Source organism: Botrytis cinerea, chromosome 7, assembly GCF_000143535.2.
Source record: "Botrytis cinerea B05.10 chromosome 7, complete sequence".
NCBI classification, from domain to species: domain Eukaryota; kingdom Fungi; phylum Ascomycota; class Leotiomycetes; order Helotiales; family Sclerotiniaceae; genus Botrytis; species Botrytis cinerea.
In genome coordinates, this window is record NC_037316.1 from 1,240,421 (window position 1) to 1,258,745 (window position 18,325).

Genomic DNA, 18,325 nt, shown 5'->3' on the forward strand with positions numbered 1-18,325 from the left:
TTTTTTTTTTTTTTTTCCCTTTCCCTTCCGTCAACCATACATACATCGATGGGTACACAACGACTGTATAAACAATTCCCTAGCATTGTATTATTATTCTCATTATTATGCTGTCCGTCCCTTCACACAGTGTCGTGGGAGCTCGTAGTCAGAGTATGATGAGGAGGATGGGGAAGGAGTTGATAGGAAGTTGCTGGGATGGATGGATGGATGGGTGGATGGATGGATGCAGCGGTGAGATGGCCCAAAAGTAATTTGGGGGAGGGGGGTAAAGAACGGCCATAGGTCGACGGACAACGTGCATATCTTTTTCTACTCTCTCTCGACCAGCGAACGGAGCACCGATACTGAAGCAGGTACGATGTACAGAGTACAGAGAGTACACGGTAGCCATGAGATATTAGATGGCGCCCAGATGTCGAATGCACATTTCAAGGTGGGTGGGTGAAATTGAGAGACGCTCAATCCAGTAAGGACGAATGAATTAATGAATTCCCCCCCAAGCCAAGCCAAGTTACCCAACTTTTCCGACGACCGGGATCAAATGAATTATATGGGAAAAAGTGGAATGCGCCATGGGCCAAGCAGAGAGAGAAACAAGCATTAAGGGGGTGGAAGCATAATTTCAGGGGAAATGCAACTCTTCTGCTGCTTTTGTGCAGATAGACACCTTGCAGACAGACTCACTCACACATGCATCCGTCGTCAGAGTACAGCATCGAGGCAAGTAATACGTTCTCCTCTGTCCATCGCAGGTATCGGTATCGGGAGTTATCTATCACCCACCCACCATGGTCCATGTCAAATTGAGTTCTTGCGTGGTTCATGTTCATGGCACATCAATGCTTCTCTTCTCAATCCAATCAGATCCCCAGATGCCGACATCATAGACGCCGAGAAGAGATTAGGTTTAGTGATCTCATATCTGACAACACAGCTAGCGACGGTAGATACAAAGTATGATAGGAGATAGCAAGATCAGGACTAGCAGCATCTCAGTCATTTTAGTCATCTCAGGTATTTCCATCGCCTCAATCACCTCCATCGCCTCAACCAGCTTAACCACCTCCATCACCCCAAGGCGAAACCAGTACGAACCACACCACCACCACATCACATCAATGATAGGCATTACCCAACCAACCATCCACAACCACTTACCACTTCCCACTTCACACTTCACACACACCCACTTACCACACACCCACTTACCACATCCAACCACTTACCCCTGAACTAACCTCATCTCCAATAGTCCTAGTCCTAGCCCTAGTCCTAGTCGCACGCATGTAGCAGCCACTAGCGCGACGGTAGAACCAACAGAACCCACCACCAGAATTCTAGAGCAAATAACCTAGTGGAGCCCACGCCAAATAGAGTCAACCAGCTGGCATTTTCAATCTAGACTGACTCTCTCTCGCCCTCTCTGAAATGTGCCGACTCGGGACTCACCTTTGTTCCTTCTGGTCTCTGGTCTCTGGTCTCTGAACCTAGCTGGCGTGAGGAAACCTAAAACGGGTCTTGCATAGTGGGATGGATGGATAGATGTTTGACAGAACGGACGGATAAATAAATAAATAGAGAGGGTAGTTCACTGTCGGTACACACCTAATCAATTTATTCACATATTTATTTGGGGCTGGTGGGGGTCGGAATATCAGCAGAAATATCAGCAGAATAATCCTAGATACACACACACACTACTAAGATTACCCAAGGTATAAAATGAAGTCGAATCCTAAACGTTCAATTGTACCAATGATCAAGAAGTACGTCGGTGGCAGCTACTCACACACACTCCTAGGATAATTCCATGCTGCTATATTTGTGAATTAATTCTACGTTAAAGCTGACCAAGCTAGATAAGGTCAGATAGTGATACCGACCTACTCTATAGATAGAGTTAGGATGATACGAAGGAAAAAGGACTGGTACCTGCTCTGCTCTACTCTGCCATACTTACTTATTATTATGCTATGATCGTCTAAAAATAAATGCTGATCACCACCAGAGGTCTGTCATTGTCGAACCATTGAAAGCATCCTTACAAAACAATATTGATCACCACACATCACAATGTATATCCACTAAAGATTTTCACTCCGCAACAATTGCTTGCATTTTTGTTCTTACAAAGAAAAAGATATTTCATAATTGTCTACCTATGTATTGATCAAATACTATACGCATACAAATGGCCTACTGAAAGAGTGTAGTGGAAAACCAATCCCGTTCGCTCGCACTCAAAATCCCTCGACGCACAAATTGATATCCTAAGGCAAAGATCCCATTTCGCATACCAGTCTTTCCTAGAAGACTAAATCACATTGACGAGCTGAATATCCCATCCAGGAACGCCGGAACATAGAAAATGTAGTTATCCTTTTACTCGCTGAAGTCATCCTCGCTTTCATCATCTTCCACCAGTGCGGACTCATCAACGTCATCAACGTCATCATCATCCTCATCATCCGAATCGACGGTATAAACTGGTTTCTTGGGCTTAGCAGCGGCGGCTTGTCTTGCCGGACGACCACGGCCTCCGCGGGCAACAGGTTTGGGTGGAGAATCCAGCTCAACTTCCTCGTCGTCCTCATCATCTTCAACGACTGGCTTCACTTGCTTCTTAGGTGCAGGCTTCGAAGTTGTGGAACGCTTAGGAGGAGGAGCGATTGACTCATCCTCGTCATCATCACTAACGACAGACTTCTTGGGAGCAGCTTTAGGTTTGGCCCCTCGTTTAGGTGGAGGGGCAATTGAGTCATCCTCGTCATCGCTAAGAGCGGACTTTTGAGGCGCAGCCTTAGGTTTGGCCCCTCGTTTAGGGGGAGGGGCAATGGACTCATCCTCATCATCGCTGATATAAGTTGGCTTGGAAGCAGCCTTACCGTTGGCACCTTTTCTGGGTGGTGCAGCATCTTCCATTTCAACGTCTTCATCAGAATCGTCGCTCAGGGCATATTTAGTCGCAGTCGTCTTAGAGCTGGCTTGTCTACCTTTGGCAGCAGGCTTTGCTGGCAGTGGTGGTGCTTCTTCCATATCCTCATCGTCACTATTGTCGTCGCTGTAGCCGATGGTTTTGGAAATTTGCTGAAGGCGATTTTGTTTCGCTGCATATGCCTTCGCAGCTGGTGAATGAGAAGCGGGCTTTGACTCAGCCTCTGCAGCAGGTTTCTTAGCAACTGGCGCTTTCTTGAGCTTCGATGTTTCTTTCGTTGCCTTTGCTTTCTGAACAGGAGCCTTCTTGGAGGCGACCGGAATAACTTCGTCATCAGAAGACAAGAAACCATCAACTTCGTCTTTGGCTGGAGGCTTCTGAGGGGAACTTCTAGCAAGCATTTCGTAGTTGGTTTCATCTTCGGAAAGATCGACTACCTTGCTAGGCTTAGACTTTTGCTTTGGTAAACCTGTGCTACTGCTAGGTCTGTCGCCATTGCTTGTTGACATCGCAAACAAAGAAAGTCTTGAGTTTCCCGTGACAGTGTCTTGTTTGTCATTGCCACCAATACCCTTGACCATGTTATCAATATCACCGAGAAGGTTATCATCATCGCTCTCGTTTTCGTCGTCGTCATCCACTATCCATTTCTTTGGTGCGCTTGCGGCTGCACGCTTGCTTCGTCCAGTACCAGCATCAAGTTTGGGTCCATCAGCTTCGGGAGCCGCCAATGCTGCGAAATCATCATCAGACATCCCCGAGTCGTCACCACCATCAAAGCGACCAGCCGATTTTGGTTTGGGCTTGTTGGTGAACATGTCCATGAATCCTTGATGAGGTTTGCTCTGTACCTTTGTAACCCCCTTTATTGGATCTGCCTTCAATGCCTTAGCTGGAGCCTTTTTCTTCGCACCAAGAGTGAATTCTTCATCTTCCTTCTTTAGTCGACCCTTCCCAGTAGGCTTTCCACCGGCTCCAATCTTGTTTGAACGACGTCGGTTTGTATTGCGGATAGTTTTGGTGATCTCCGCATCTTGTCTGAGTTGGTCTTCCCACTCCAGGACAAATGCATCAAGATCTTCACACCACAAGTCCTTTTCGCTAAGCCTGTCAAGCGTGTCAATCTCATCTTTCTTATCATACATCTGCTTGTTTAATTTGTCGACGCGTTCTTGGGTAAGAGACCAAATTGGTAGCTAGTGAAAGTCAGTATATAATAACAAATTTAGTGTGAGGTTACTCACGCCAAGAAGATAGTCATAATCTCTAGCTCCAGCGTCTTCATCAGCAGTGACCTCTTCTTCGTTTTCAACCACATCATCTGCCTCGCCAGCTTTCTTCGCATCTGTAATCTTTGGAAATCCTTCGTAGCCGCGCTTTCGAAGCTCTGCAACAAGGACTGGCTTCTTCTTCTTCGAGACAATCAACTTATTCTCAATGATCTCAGTAACGAATCGAGCTTGATTGGTGAGCTTGCGATACTCCACATTGAGTTTCTTCATCCAATGTGCTTTACGAACAGTGTACATCTTGAGGCGCTGCTCGTAGAACTCCTCGAGGATATCCTCAACTTTGTCATATTTGCGAATCTGGCCCCTGTGATCAAAGGCCACCAAATTGGAGGTTGCGACAGTCTTATTCAGCTTGAACTTTTCGGCGAGACCTTCTTTTAAAGCTTCCTTCATATGTTTGTCGTCCATCTGGATGATCATATGCACGTTCTTGTGATCGTTGAATTCCTTGTAATCTTTAATAAACGATGGAACCTTTTCGGCCTTGATGACCTCTTCAAGTTTAGCTTTGAAGTCATCGGTCCACATTCGAATAGGCAACTCGGTAATCTCAACCTCCGTATCACCAGTCTCTCGAATAATACCATTGAACTTGTAACGATCTGGTCCAGCAGGCTCAGGAGTACCCTTCCATCCACGGAACCATGGCATCATTGTTTCAAATGGCTTCTCTTCACCACTGTCATCTAGACGACCCATGCGACGCTTCAAATTGTTCACCACTTCCACGGGATGGTAGTTTGGAATATTTGTGCTCCAACCAGTACCAATACCCTCTGCGCCGTTAATCAGAACCATGGGAACGACTGGGAAGTAGGTAACAGGCTCAATCGATTTACCATCATCGATGTTGTATTCAAGAACTGGGTCATCGAGGGCGGAGTAGACTCTTCTGGCAAATGGTGATAGTCTTGTGAAAATGTAACGGGCGCTGGCAGAATCACTGCCACCCTGAAGTCTACTACCGAAATTTCCACTAGGCTCAAGACAATTGACGTTATTCGAACCGACAAAGTTCTGAGCAAGGCCAACAATGGTCATTTGCATTGAAGCTTCACCATGATGATAGGCGGAAATTTGACTGACATAACCAGCGAGTTCCACAACCTTCATATCGTTTATGAGGTTTCGCTTGAAGCAAGCATACATGACTTTCCGTTGACCAGGCTTAAGACCGTCAATGACGGAAGGAATGGAACGCATGTTGTCCGCCATACTAAAAAGAATCAACTCCTTATTAATGAAATTGTCATATGTGAGCATTTTATCAGTGTGGTCCAGGTAGGTACCAGGTATGAAGTTTCCTAACCATGTCTTACGAGAATCTGCTTTCTTCTTTGAGAAAGCAAGATCCAACATTTCTTCTTCTTCTGGTTTAATGGTTTCGAATTCTCTCAGATGGACATCGAGATTACTGAAATAAATTTGCGCATCTTCAGGTTTGCTCGTACCCAGACCCTTATAGTACTTATGTTTCCATGATTTGTCATTATTGTTAGACTCTTTCCATTCTTCATATTCGGGCATGGTGAAAAAGGATCGTAAGTTGGTAGGCTTATTGGGGTTTGGTCCTTTCCATACTTTGACAATCGGAGTAATAAACTCTCGAAAGAACTCTGGCAACTTCAGTAAACTGGGATATTGTACTTGTAAAAAGTTGATCAACAATCCTTTGATATGACTACCATCGTGATCTTGATCTGCCATGATCATTAGATGGCCATATCGAAGTCCTAAAGTGTCCTTATAAGTGGTTTTGTGCTTCAACCCCAAGAACTGTTTAATATTCTGAATCTCAGCGTTCTTTGCAATCTGGTCGTGTGAGGCATCACGCACATTGAGCAGCTTTCCGCGAAGAGGGAAAACGCCAATGCGATCTGGATCGAGGACCGCTCGACCAGCAACCGCAAGACCCTTTGCAGAATCACCTTCAGTGAGAATTAAGGTGCATTCGTGGCCACGTTTTGTTCCTGCCAAATTTGCATCCACAAGTTTGGGATTATTCATGCGTGAACGTCTATTTCCATCACTCTTTGCTAACTCCAAATCAGCCTTCTTTGCTGCAAAATTGAGGATATTTTCCACCGCTTCGGTCTTGCCAATCTTCTTCAAAAACTCCTCCGTCAAGACGCATTTGGACCCGAATTGTGGTTTTCTCGTAGTCAACTGTTCTTTTGTTTGGGAGGTAAAGGCAGGGTTTGTAATCAGACAATTGACAAACAAGAAGATATGATTGCGAACTTGATTGGCCTTCAAGAGTGCACCTTTAGGGTTCCTCTTTTTAACAACTTCTAATAATTTGTCGCAAATCTGGTCGGCAATATAATTGACATGGGTGCCACCAGAAGTTGTAGCAATTGAATTGACAAATGAGACTTGCTGGAAAGAACCATCGGAAACAGCGAACCCAACTTCCCATTTTGGATGGCCTTTGGAGTCCTCGACAATAACACTGTTTGCGCTGGCATCATCCAAACCACGTTCCTTGTTGATTGCCTTGGCGTACATTTCGATGTATTTTTTGAAGTCAAGCTTGATTTGCGCTCCATTAAGGTAAACTTTGACGCCTTTGACAGTACCAGCCATGTCGTAAACTCGGCGCTTTACCATAGCTTCAAAATCGTCGTCGATTCCTGTCATTTTAAATTTTGTCCAATCGGGAGTGAAGGTAACTCTGGTGAAGTCGGCATTCTTGCTAGATGAGATTCTCGCCTTGCCCATCTTGCTCATGTTGTCAGTCCAAGTTTGCTTGTACCTCTTGCCGCTGTTTGAATCTTGTGTTTCCAATGTGAACTCTGTACTGAAAATATTACAAAGTTTTGCTCCGTAACCATTACGACCACCAGTTGTTTTGGCTTCGTCATCATCGTAGTTGGAACCAGTAAGGAGATGTCCAAAGATCATCTCTGGAATGTATATCTTCTCTTTCTAAACAATATGTCAGTACTCATGTCGGGAAGTGTGTAATCATAATAGGAGTTCATAGCAAGGAAAAGGGTGATTAAATGACTTACCTCGTGGATTTCAACGGGAATACCTCTACCATCGTTCTCAACACTGATTTCACCCTTCTCACGATCCACGACCACTTTTATGTTCTTCATGTTGGCGTCATTTTGTTTATTATCTGCAGCATTGACCATGATTTCGTCAAAGATCTTGTAGAGACCTGGGACAAATGTAACCTTTCGAAGCTCCATCTCCTTATTCTCAGAATTGAATACCCACATAGTCTGCTCCGTCTTCTCAACGGAGCCAATATATGTATCTGGACGCTTGATGATGTGCTCGAGTTGAGTGAGTTTCTGGTACTGTTCTGTCGAGGTTTTTGTCTTCTTGGGTTTAGGCTCTATTTCTAGTATACTTTCGTTCTCGATGTCGTGCAGAGCTTCAGTAGCTTGTCTTTTGGCGGCTGGAGCTTTCTTCTGCTTCTTCGCATTTGGCGGGGTACTGGACAACTGCGACGCATCATTCGCTGAGTCATTATCTGATTGTTGGCCCTCATCGTCGCTCCCTGACCTCGCCCGCTTCTTGGGAGCCATGTTAAGGGTGGTTTGTACGCTCTTTGCGGTTTTCGTAGCCTTAGTGGTTTTCGGGGCTTTGGGGTTTTTTGGCTCCTTGGTTGTTTTTGCTTTCGCTTTTGGGGCTGCAGGTTTTTTTGCAGTAGTCTTTCCTTTAGCTTTCTAGATTGTAAAGGTCAGTCTAATGTTGAAGATTGTGTCCGTCGGGCAGTGCATTTTGTGTAACTGAAAAGCATTGGAATAACATACCACTGCGGGAGCAAAGTTATCAGACTCATCGTCCGACATATGGAAACTTGGCACATCACTCATCGAGTCGTCGTCCATGATGAATTAAAGAGAAACAGATTGTTCCTCAAAATACGGAAAAAGTCCGAGGTAAGAGAATGGTAGTACAATAAATAGAATATCTTATTACTAGACGAACTTCTTTTACCTTTTTTTCTAGAGAACGTTGTGATCAAAAAAGCAAGTAAGTAAGAATCTGGTCAAACTGTGAAGCTGTAGAAAGAGTGTATGACCAAAGGAAAACTTCCCCTTGATCTTTGTCGTTGTATGTGGACTTTGTGAATTTCAAAAAAGTAAATAAACATTGACAAATCGCGTCTCGATGTGAGCTAGCACCAATATAGTAAGGCTCGACGAAGGGTGCATCTTGGCCTAACCATAAATATACTAACCAATTATAAGCTCTAAATTCTTCCAATGATAGATTTACACTCTCTCAGACTCTGTACAGATTACCTATCCAAGGTCTTACCTATCTGTAGAGTAGATATCCCAGCCCATATAATTCCACACAACAGCAGGCCAATGGACCACCCACAGATTTACTTCGCCATGTTCGTCTGGTATGTTGATCTCCTTGCTGTTTCTCTCAATATGCACTTGGCCTTTTGTCTGGATCCTTTCCTCTCTCACACACACACCAGATATCTGGTGTCGTACAAAACAAAGTACTGTACACCGTGCAATCTACTGTACTGGCTCTATCCTATCTAACCTTTGCCCCGTGTTGCAATGGTACAATAGATATCGCGAAAACCGAAAAAAATATCCGAAAAGTTTGATTCGTTGCTACAGTCCTTTGAAAGGAATCCCAGGCGAGAAGACAACGAGAGCGAGAGAGGTACAGTGCACGCAGAGAGAGAAAAGCGAGCGAGCGACAAAGAAAACGTAGAGGTACATACAGGATCTTCTTTCATGGTCCGTACTACTCAATTAAAACTTTGACATCGGAAGACTCATCCCTTGCGTTACTTCGAACAGAAATTTCACGTTGAGAAAGATGTTTCCGATGCGAATAATGCATCCTGCCGACATCTTCCTCCCGTTGCGTTATACCGATTCCTTAAAATGGATCTGGTGTACCAAGGTTTATTGTATCCACGCGTTCTCCACGATCTGAAACTCCAACGGCTGTCAGAAGATCATCCGGTATAGCTTGGGAATCAGGACCTCACAGGTAGGACTGACCCTCAATAGCGGAGTGCATCGTATCGTATAGTAGGGTAACTGGGCATTGGCTCTATTTCTAGTTTTCTAAATGCTATTATGGTGAAGGAATATTGCTTGCAGTTCGGGAAAACCCGTGTGTAAGACGGTTATCATCCAAAAGATGTGTTTGATTTTGGATTCAAATCCTCAATAAAGTCGGGTAAATTTTGAAACCGAAGGCCTGAAGGAAATAAAATGAGGGAGAAGTGATTTGGTCTCACAAAGTGCATCGAAGTAAAGGTGTCCCTGCCTTCTCCTTTCATTGCATGAAGATCTCGTCGAGTCTCTCCCAGGGGCTGTGGGCATTACAAGTAGGCGTAATGACTTGCATAAGGCGCATGTTGTCCTATCGTTTTTTCTCATTAAACTTACCCTTCTTCTTCGTTTGTCCAGGTGCATTGGCGACAACGTGGTTGGCCTATGGAAAGGCGTTTTGCGACAAGGTCGACGGGTAGCTGCACCTTTCATCCAATTTGGGTCATCCGCACTGACATTGTCTTAGCAACTGCGACTCGAGGGTGTATGAGTACAGTAGCATTTCAGAAATTACTCATTGGACAAGGCTAGCTACCCTCCGGCGAGGATCATTTCAGACATCAGTTTCTTTGTCACCAAATCCCGGCTTTCATGTTTGTTTTGCATCTTTCTGCTTTCTCTCCAGCTTGCTACATGCCATCACATCTACTGAGGTAGAAATCTCCACAAATGCCAGCCTGGTTGCCATGTCTTTATGACGTGCACACTAATGACCATTCCCATCACCAAGTTGGAGCAGTAGAGCAGCCAAACACGCATTCCGGCTTTACGCTTACCTGCATATTCCCGTAGACTTTACCATGCTTTTCAAGTGACAGCTGCAGTACTAGTCCTCGCATTAGTTGTGTGATTAAAGGATTTTTTCTCATTTAATTCTCGAAGGCCCGTAGAAGAAGTTCCTAGGAGGAAGGTTAAGATTTGCTTTTATGTGATAACGGCGGATGGGGACATGATGTTTATTTAAAGCACCCTAACGATGTGTCTCTTAATGAATATTATGAGAAGTGATAGTGATAGGTGGTACCCACTTTTCAAATTCAGATTTTGATGCTCATGAAATTGATATGTTAATCCTCTAACATCTCTACTTTCCGACAGAGACACAGATAGAAGATGTGTTGTCCACGTGCATCGAGTCAAGCAATCTTGCTTTAGATAGTGCCACTTATGGTGGATGGATTTCTTTGTCTGTCTATGAAATTGTGGCTTTCATTTACTGTAAATCATCCGCAAGTACTGCGGGCACCCGGCCCAAGACATCTCGGCCAGCAGATACGTCCAGCAACCTTTTTGCTATCCACATTCAAACAAGCCATGTTCCCGATCGGGCTGTGGCACAATATTTGTTGTTGTCAAACTTCATTGATCAGCCTGGCTTGCCACCCCTGTGCAGTCACGCAGCCGAATTGATGGTACTGAAGTCGGTAAACATTGCTTCTTTCTTAGTGTAGTGAAACGTCTTGCCTCGATATGCTCTGCAATCCATATGCGGAATGCTTGGTGGTTCTGTTGGCTTTTTATGTTGACGGGCACGGGAGCGGCGAATCTGAATAGAAGCTTCTTAAATGTCGTTTGGATTTATGGTCTCGTTATCTTGGCCTTTGTCGATTCAAGGAAAATTCCACGCCTTGAAGCTGTAGAAATTGACAGATATCATTTCCTTCGCCTTGTTAAAATACCAAGTAGGCCATCCCTGCCCAACTTACCCCGGAGTCTGCAATTGCTAAGTGGATGCCTCTTATTTTCGAGCTTTGGAAGAGCGGTGGGCACCAACAAACGGACGATTGACATTTTACTGGTCGATTCTCAGACAACTGCCAACAAAGACTGCCTCCAGTTCGAGAATATCGATTTGATCCAAAGACATCCATCCTTGGACTGCAGGAACTGCATCGCTAGTTGACACCGACGAAAGTGAAGCCGTTGAAGCTCGTTCATTATTGTGCTTCAAATCTCTTCATAAGGATCCAAGAACAGTCCATTACTGTTTTCCTGTTTGCCAGATTCAAACACTAATTCTTCTCATTTACTGAACCGAGAAATTTGGAAATTACCTAGCCCTCGTTTCTTTTAGAGAATTCGTTCGCTTTCGACAAAAGAAGTATTCAGCCTGCAGATTTAGAGGAAACAAGATTCTGTTGAACTCATTTCCACCACTCACCGCCCACTATGCTCTCCGTAGCATCGCTACTCAATCCTGCTAAGTCAGAACCGCGAAGCACTCGAATATCATCAAGTCCTCCATCGTCGCTTTGTACCTCATCGCCCTCTTATGGGCATACCCTATTACCCATCCAATCTTCATCTATCAAGAAACAAAAGATGGCTAAGGACGGCGCAGTTTTCGCCAAGGGTGCTAAGATTAAGGGCGATGTAAATTTTCCACCGTTTGAACATCTGAGCGAGGAGACTATGCGAGAAGTCTCAAAATTCCAAGTGTATCCATTGGGTAAGATTCAAGATTATTGCCGCCATATCCCTTATAATAGTGAGAAAAAGAACTTCTTGGAAAAGACTGGTCGAGAGAGTTTCGAAGGTATGCTTCTGTCTATGCAAAGCTGACTCTTCCCGTTAAGCTTACCAGAGTTGACTTTTTGGTTGCAGTATTTCAATACACATTCAAACTTCCTGGTGAGGATAGAGTGTACACTGTTATGTGGGATTATAATGTTGGGCTCGTTCGCATCACTCCTTTTTTTAAGTGCTGTAAATATTCCAAGGCAAGCAAGCTTCACTCATTAGGCTACGTGTGCCCAAGATGGCTAATTTAATCTGATGATCTACAGACGACTCCGGCCAAGATGCTCGGGTTGAACCCAGGCCTAAAGGAAATCACGCACAGCATCACTGGTGGCGCTTTAGCAGCCCAAGGTACGTATTCATCGTTTCTCATCTTAGCCTTTACCAAGAATCAACATCGAATGCATGGAATCATTTCTTTCTATCAAACATTCGAAAATCCTTCTCTGATCATCACAATGCAACAATAATAACCAGGTGAAAACTCAATACTGATTTCGTTCCAGGTTACTGGATGCCATATTCCTGCGCTCTCGCCGTTTGCACTACCTTTTGTTCCCACATCGCCCCAGCCTTGATTCCTATCTTCGGTCCCTCCTTCCCATCTCAGTGCGTCTCACCCGACGCTCCAGAACATGGCCGTATGATTATCGACCCCAACATAATCCATGCCGCCACCGCAGAAGCCGAATCTTACCGTCTCCAGTACACATCCTTCACCCCCAAATCCTCCACTAACGTTACACCTCGCGACTCTGTCAGCCCCCAACAGCAAAGCTCTAACTATCTTATTCGCACTAACGTCATGACGCCGCCAACTAGTTCAAGTAGTCATCTCGAACGAAGACTGAGACTTAAAAGACCATATGGTGGCGAGAGTCCTTATGCGGAGAGCAATACCGATCACGATGCTGCGAGCGAGACATCAAGTGGTGATGCTGCATACTTTTGTTCGCCAGTAACTCCTACATCCGGCCATGCTGGTGCAAGTTGGGGCATTCATGCGAGATCGTATCTTCCCAACGGTCCTTCACATTCCTTGTCAAATGCGATGAACCATCATCAGCATCAGAACATCAATTCCCATTCTGCTAATGCAGGAATTAACATCTCCGGGATGGGAATGGGGATGGGTGATCATGGTCTGGGTCACAACAAGGGTCTTCATTATGGCCATACTCATAATCATAAATTGATGAACCCGCACATGAGTGTGAATGGTGCCATGGTTGTTGGGCACAACGGCACAAATCCATGGTTAAGTGCCATTCCGCGAAGTATAGGCGGACTCGCCGACATGACAGCTAGCTGGAGAGCCAAGCGACGTGCGGAGGAATTAGATGGAAATATCTCCGATGAAAGAGATAGAGAAAGAGAGCGAGATATTCACCGTTCTCATCCCACAGACGAAGAATACGATGGTGAAGAAAGCGCTAGTGCTACTGGTGATGAAAAAAGTCCTATCGCCGACGATAGAACGATTACCTTTGGTCCTCGCGCACACGTAACGAACATGACGCGAAACCATCAGTATAACACAATGGCGAGAGAAGAAATCTCGGGAGAGAAAATCACAAACGCAGCTGGCGATGAAAAGAAGGCAGCTTGGCTCTTGATGAAACTTAGTGTTAAAGATGGCGAAGCAGGTGCTGCATTACCTTCTTTGCCGAGCGTATCGGCGGTAGGCACACCGTTGATGGGAAGCGCGAAGTGGATTAAAGATGAGGGAGATAGTGATGGGCCGCGAGTCAAGAGAAGAAGAGCGCTTAGTATGTGAGAGAGAAGTTCTCAGAGATGGTTTTGCTCAAGATTCATCTTCATCTTTGTGTTGGATGAATCGAGCTGGGATGAGTACCATCGAGTGCGTGGTTCATACATGAGCATTTGTCGTCTGGCTTCATCGGATCGTGTCAGATTTGCTCAAAGCATTTTATTTTCATTTTCTCTGGCGTGCATACATGGTTTGCGCATCTTGTTTTATTTTTTTCAATTGTTTTTTACATCTCATGTGTTTCATGGTTCAATTCACATCCGGAAAATGGCTAGGTGGACGCAAGGGATTTGTGGTAGGGGAAAATATTAGAGGTATTAGAGTAGAAAGTGGCTGGCTTGGCTATTCTGGCTAGATCGATCTGGCCGAGTTGGTGTGGCTAGAATGGTTGATAGAGCGGGGTAGGAAAGGGTTCAAAGGCCAAAGGGAAAGAAGGTTGTTCATATTCAGAGTTGCAGTTTCGTATTGTATGTATTTATATGTCGTGAGGTTTGATGCATTTAAATTGCTATGTATTTTGGTATCTGAGGTTGTCTCTCTTATGGTGATTGAAAGCGTGAGAATCGTGACTATTGACATATAAGATACTCAGTGTCTCCGCGACGATGAGCTCTTCAAATACGAACTTAAGAGACTTGGTTCTGTCGATGTCCTCGTTCACACAATATAAGATATATCATGAAAGTATCAGAAGGGAACTTTTTAAGAAGTTCAACCAAGGATATCATTTATTTTGCTACTACGTTCTTCCTTTTCCATTCTTCTATCCATCCTGCTGCTTTCTGCTTGGGCACAACATAAATGCTCACAACACCATCCACCACTTCTCCACCATTCAAGACCTTCAACAGTGTAACTTTTCTGCCCACCTTAATCAAAGAGCCCTTTTTCTTTTCCACGTAACACTCCACCACCTTTTCATCTCTATATTCTCCTTTAACATCCCATGGAAGTGGTAATATGTATTCCAAATGTTGTCCCACAGTATCCATCTCATTGAACGACTTGATGAAATCCGATTCTGCAGCGAGAGGGTATAGTAGAAGAGCTGGGAAGGACAAAGTCGAATTAATCGGGTCCAATGGATCGGGCACTAATTCAATCTTCGCATCCTCCATTTCTGGTGGTTTATCCGTCATTCGTAAAGTGATTTCCCTCGCCGCCAGCGAAGTTTTTAATATCTTTTCTATATTCTTTTCCCTCACCAGCCGTTCAACCTCCTTTTTCCTCTTCGCCTCAATCTCCTCATTCTTCTTCATGATTTCTCCAGCCAAAGCTAACAGCGCTTTATCGTCCGCTGCTAACTCCAACCCCCTTGCACACGCATCATCTGCTTCCTTTATCCTTCCCAACGCAAGTAGGGCTTTCGCGCTCCTATAAAACGCCTTTGTATTGTTATTATTGATCCTCAGCACCGCTCCACAATCCATCACACAACTTCTATAATTCTTGAGTCCCAAATGCGCCATCGCCCTATTCACAAGCAATACCTCGAGTATCTTAACCTCCTCCACAATCTCATCCTCCTTCTCTTCCGGCACATCTCCAGACCTTTTCTCCCCCCTCTGTCTCCTCCTCACCTCAGCCAACAAAATATTCACACCCTTCGTATAGAATTCCTTTGCGTCTGCTAATCTCTTTTCCTTAAAACTATCATTTCCCTGCTCCTTGAAATTGGAAGCGATTTCTAGTGGTGTACCTTCGTAGGCCAATGCTTTGAAAGCTTCTAGCTCGTCATTTTCTTCGAGTTCGGTCATGAACAGGGGCGTAGAGTTCAGAGAAGCGAGAATTTCGGGGCCAGATTTATCGCGGAGGGATGCGAGGGAAGGAGGGAGAGAGGGAGTTGTGGAGGAGGGGTCAGAGTTGGAAGGGGCAAAGCCAGGGAAGGCGGAGGACATGGCTTGCGCAAGGAGATCAAAGTCTTGACCTGGTACCGGAGCGGGCGCAGATGCTTGCGCATCATCGGGGAGTTCTTCAATTTTCATTTTGAGAGTTGGGTGACTGATATGAGATTTAGTAGGGTGGTGGAACTTGAGAAGAAAAAATTGGAGGGGAAATTGATGGTACTTTCTTATCAGAAAATTGTGGGGTAAGCACATGGCGATAAGTACGTTTGCCCAAAGAGAAGAACAATAAGACATGTGGGGCGGATCATATATTTCAAGTGTGCGCATCAGTTGCATCAATCGTTTCAATCTCACCTGTACAATGGTTCGCAAAACTGGTTCGCACAATCGTTTCATCCGAACTTTTGTCAAAGATGGGACGATGGGACAATGAGACGATGAGAACGCCACCTTCAGCCGAATATGACATGTGAAGGAAAAAGCGTAACTTTGTTTCTTAGTTTACAACGTGTGTGAACATATCGTTACTTGAACGAGGTACTGGTATGTATCTTCGTTTTAATCTGGGACAAAAGAACCTTCGAAAGTTACAAGAACTTTCGATAGTGTAACATCCTGCTGCTACACTCATGAACAGCAAGCCAAATCTTCACATAGACTTCCGCAAACCATCTGACATTTCTCATCCGCACCTGTGCCATTCATGATTAACCCGTTTGATGCTTCAGCTTGCAGCGTTACACTGTGGATACCATATGCATGCAAACATTCCCTGATAAGCTTGGCTTGCTTCATGAATGCTTTCAGATCCGTCTCAATCGTAACTATATGGGCTGAAGCGACTGTCTTCCTCTGACATAAACTCCATATATGTAGCTCATGGATAGACAGGATGCCTGCAATGTTTTCAATGTCATGCTTAACATTGTTGATATTTATGCCAGATGGAACCGATTGCAGCATTATTGCGCCGGCGTTTTTTACTATTAGACTAGTCAGTAACATATGCCTTAGAAAGAAGGGCAGTCAAAGAGCGGCATACTTATTGGAAAAGAGGAAAGGATTAGCATTAATGATATACCCATGCTTACGCCTGGATCTGCATAAAACCTTCCGTCATACTTGGTGCGCCAAATAACCAATGCGGCTATGATTACTCCTATGTTATTTACTGCATCCATAATAACATGGAGCATCACCGCAAGGTGAGCTAAATCTCTAGGCTCACTTTGGGCGTTTGACGGTTGAACCATATGGCAGTGACCCTTGTGACGATCTTCTCTGAGATTCTTTGAGGTATTTGAACTAGATGTGCTCACCGTGTTGCCACATAACGTATCAGAGCTCATTTGTTCGATGTCGACAGTGCTTGGAATGGGTCTTTCACCACGACTATGATGATGTCCATGGTGATGTCCATGGTGATCATGGTCTTAATTAAAGTTAGTCGAGAACCATTTCCTTCTGGGACTTTCACATACCGTGTAGGAAGACAGCACTGATGATGTTTAGAGTGAGCCCGGCACAGCCAATGATGAGCATCAATTTAGGATTCTTGACTTCTACAGAAGAAAATATTTAGCTTTGAAAGTCCGAGCGCTGGTAAATTCGTACTCTCTAGATACACGAAGCGATCGATAGATTGCAGTGCTATGCTGACGCCTAGAGCAAGCAAGAAACAACCATTGAAGAAAGCACCTAATAATTCTGCGCGTTGCCAGCCGAAAGAGAGGAAATCGGGCGAGTCAGAACGTTGGGACACCTGCGGCACATCGTCAATTTTCGGTTCGAAAGCGAGAAGATGGTCAACAGATCACTTACCCTCAAGGCAGCCAAAGCGACCATGAAGCCGATCAAATCATTCAGCTGAGTATTCCTGTCAGATGAGGTCCCACAAGAACGGAGAAGGGAGAATATTAAACGTAGGCGAAAGGAAGAGCAAACAGTTTGCTAGATGATCGGGAAAAACATACGTAGTGAAAGGCATCCGCTATCAGTGCAAGCGATTTCGTATAGAAACCAACTAAAGTCACACGATTTAGCTTCCGCTGTCGAAAGCGAGAGGGATATTCATATTGACATACTTGATAACTCAGCGAGAAAAAACGACGTTGATATGCAGATCACCACGGTCAATCTTTGAGCTTTGGATAACGCCATTCTTATCAAACGAAACTTCTGAATTTGAAAATAATATTTTTCAGAATCGAGGCAGATGGTTGAGTCAAAAAGCAAAACAGATATGCAGTGAGCTGTCAAATAATTCTCCGAAGCGTTGAACTTTTTTGTGCCCGTCACTCATAATAACTTCACACATTCGTGACGACACATAACCTTCACAGCAAGCATCTAGGCATGGGTAGTTACACTTGATAAACCCCCACAACTACGCAGAGAAGGACGAGAAAGGCATTTGATCATGTAACGATGTATCGCCGCCATCACACGGCTAACGGGAAATTGCATTGACGGCTCTGTGCTATCTGGTTCTTGGAAACTTGTCTGGATAACATGGCACCGGACTTTATCTGGTCTGATGTAGGTACCAGTTGATGAGGGACAAAACATGTGTGTATATTTGAATTGGGAAAGCAAGCTCTATAAACTGCTTGGTAAAGAGGGGAAATTGATGAAAAATTGACAGTAGCTGGATAGGTAACCGCCAGACGGCAACTTAGTAACCGTCGGGAGTTGCCATTGTAATACCTGATATCATATCCACCGAGTTGATGAGATACATAGGTACATGAGATTCCTAACAATATTGATTTGTGGTTGTTTTCGTTGAAATTTGAACAACGTTGAGTGGTGGAAGCAAGATGTTTTGCGAAGTTCAACCTGCAATGCACGAAGCATGTTTTGATTATCACGGGGTGGTCACTAACAGCTATTTCTCCACAGCC

General features: G+C 44.6%; 4 protein-coding genes across 4 annotated transcripts; 1 reads left to right on the plus strand and 3 right to left on the minus strand.

The window, feature by feature from the left end:
* Positions 1 to 2,124: 2,124 nt before the first annotated feature.
* Positions 2,125 to 8,301, minus strand: Bctop2. The gene is made up of 4 exons (XM_001548901.2): positions 8,001 to 8,301; positions 7,245 to 7,913; positions 4,183 to 7,158; positions 2,125 to 4,134 (listed from the first exon to the last, which is right to left on the minus strand). The coding sequence occupies exons 1-4, from the start codon at positions 8,076 to 8,078 to the stop codon at positions 2,386 to 2,388; spliced, it is 5,472 nt and encodes a 1,823-aa protein (XP_001548951.1). The 5' UTR covers positions 8,079 to 8,301; the 3' UTR covers positions 2,125 to 2,385.
* Positions 8,302 to 10,707: 2,406 nt separating this feature from the next.
* Bcxbp1 lies at positions 10,708 to 13,661 on the plus strand. The gene is made up of 4 exons (XM_024693988.1): positions 10,708 to 11,820; positions 11,889 to 12,004; positions 12,071 to 12,155; positions 12,311 to 13,661. Exons 1-4 carry the CDS (start codon positions 11,454 to 11,456, stop codon positions 13,579 to 13,581), a joined length of 1,839 nt encoding a protein of 612 aa, XP_024549777.1. The 5' UTR covers positions 10,708 to 11,453; the 3' UTR covers positions 13,582 to 13,661.
* A 399-nt stretch (positions 13,662 to 14,060) lies between these two features.
* Bccns1 lies at positions 14,061 to 15,651 on the minus strand. Its single transcript, XM_001548897.2, has one exon. It carries the CDS (start codon positions 15,558 to 15,560, stop codon positions 14,304 to 14,306), a length of 1,257 nt encoding a protein of 418 aa, XP_001548947.1. The 5' UTR covers positions 15,561 to 15,651; the 3' UTR covers positions 14,061 to 14,303.
* Positions 15,652 to 15,715: 64 nt separating this feature from the next.
* Positions 15,716 to 18,261, minus strand: BCIN_07g03420 (hypothetical protein). Its single transcript, XM_024693989.1, has 7 exons — positions 17,507 to 18,261; positions 17,396 to 17,445; positions 17,244 to 17,288; positions 17,037 to 17,184; positions 16,904 to 16,984; positions 16,465 to 16,854; positions 15,716 to 16,405 (listed from the first exon to the last, which is right to left on the minus strand). The coding sequence occupies exons 1-7, from the start codon at positions 17,580 to 17,582 to the stop codon at positions 16,050 to 16,052; spliced, it is 1,146 nt and encodes a 381-aa protein (XP_024549778.1). The 5' UTR covers positions 17,583 to 18,261; the 3' UTR covers positions 15,716 to 16,049.
* Between the last annotated feature and the right edge of the window lie 64 nt (positions 18,262 to 18,325).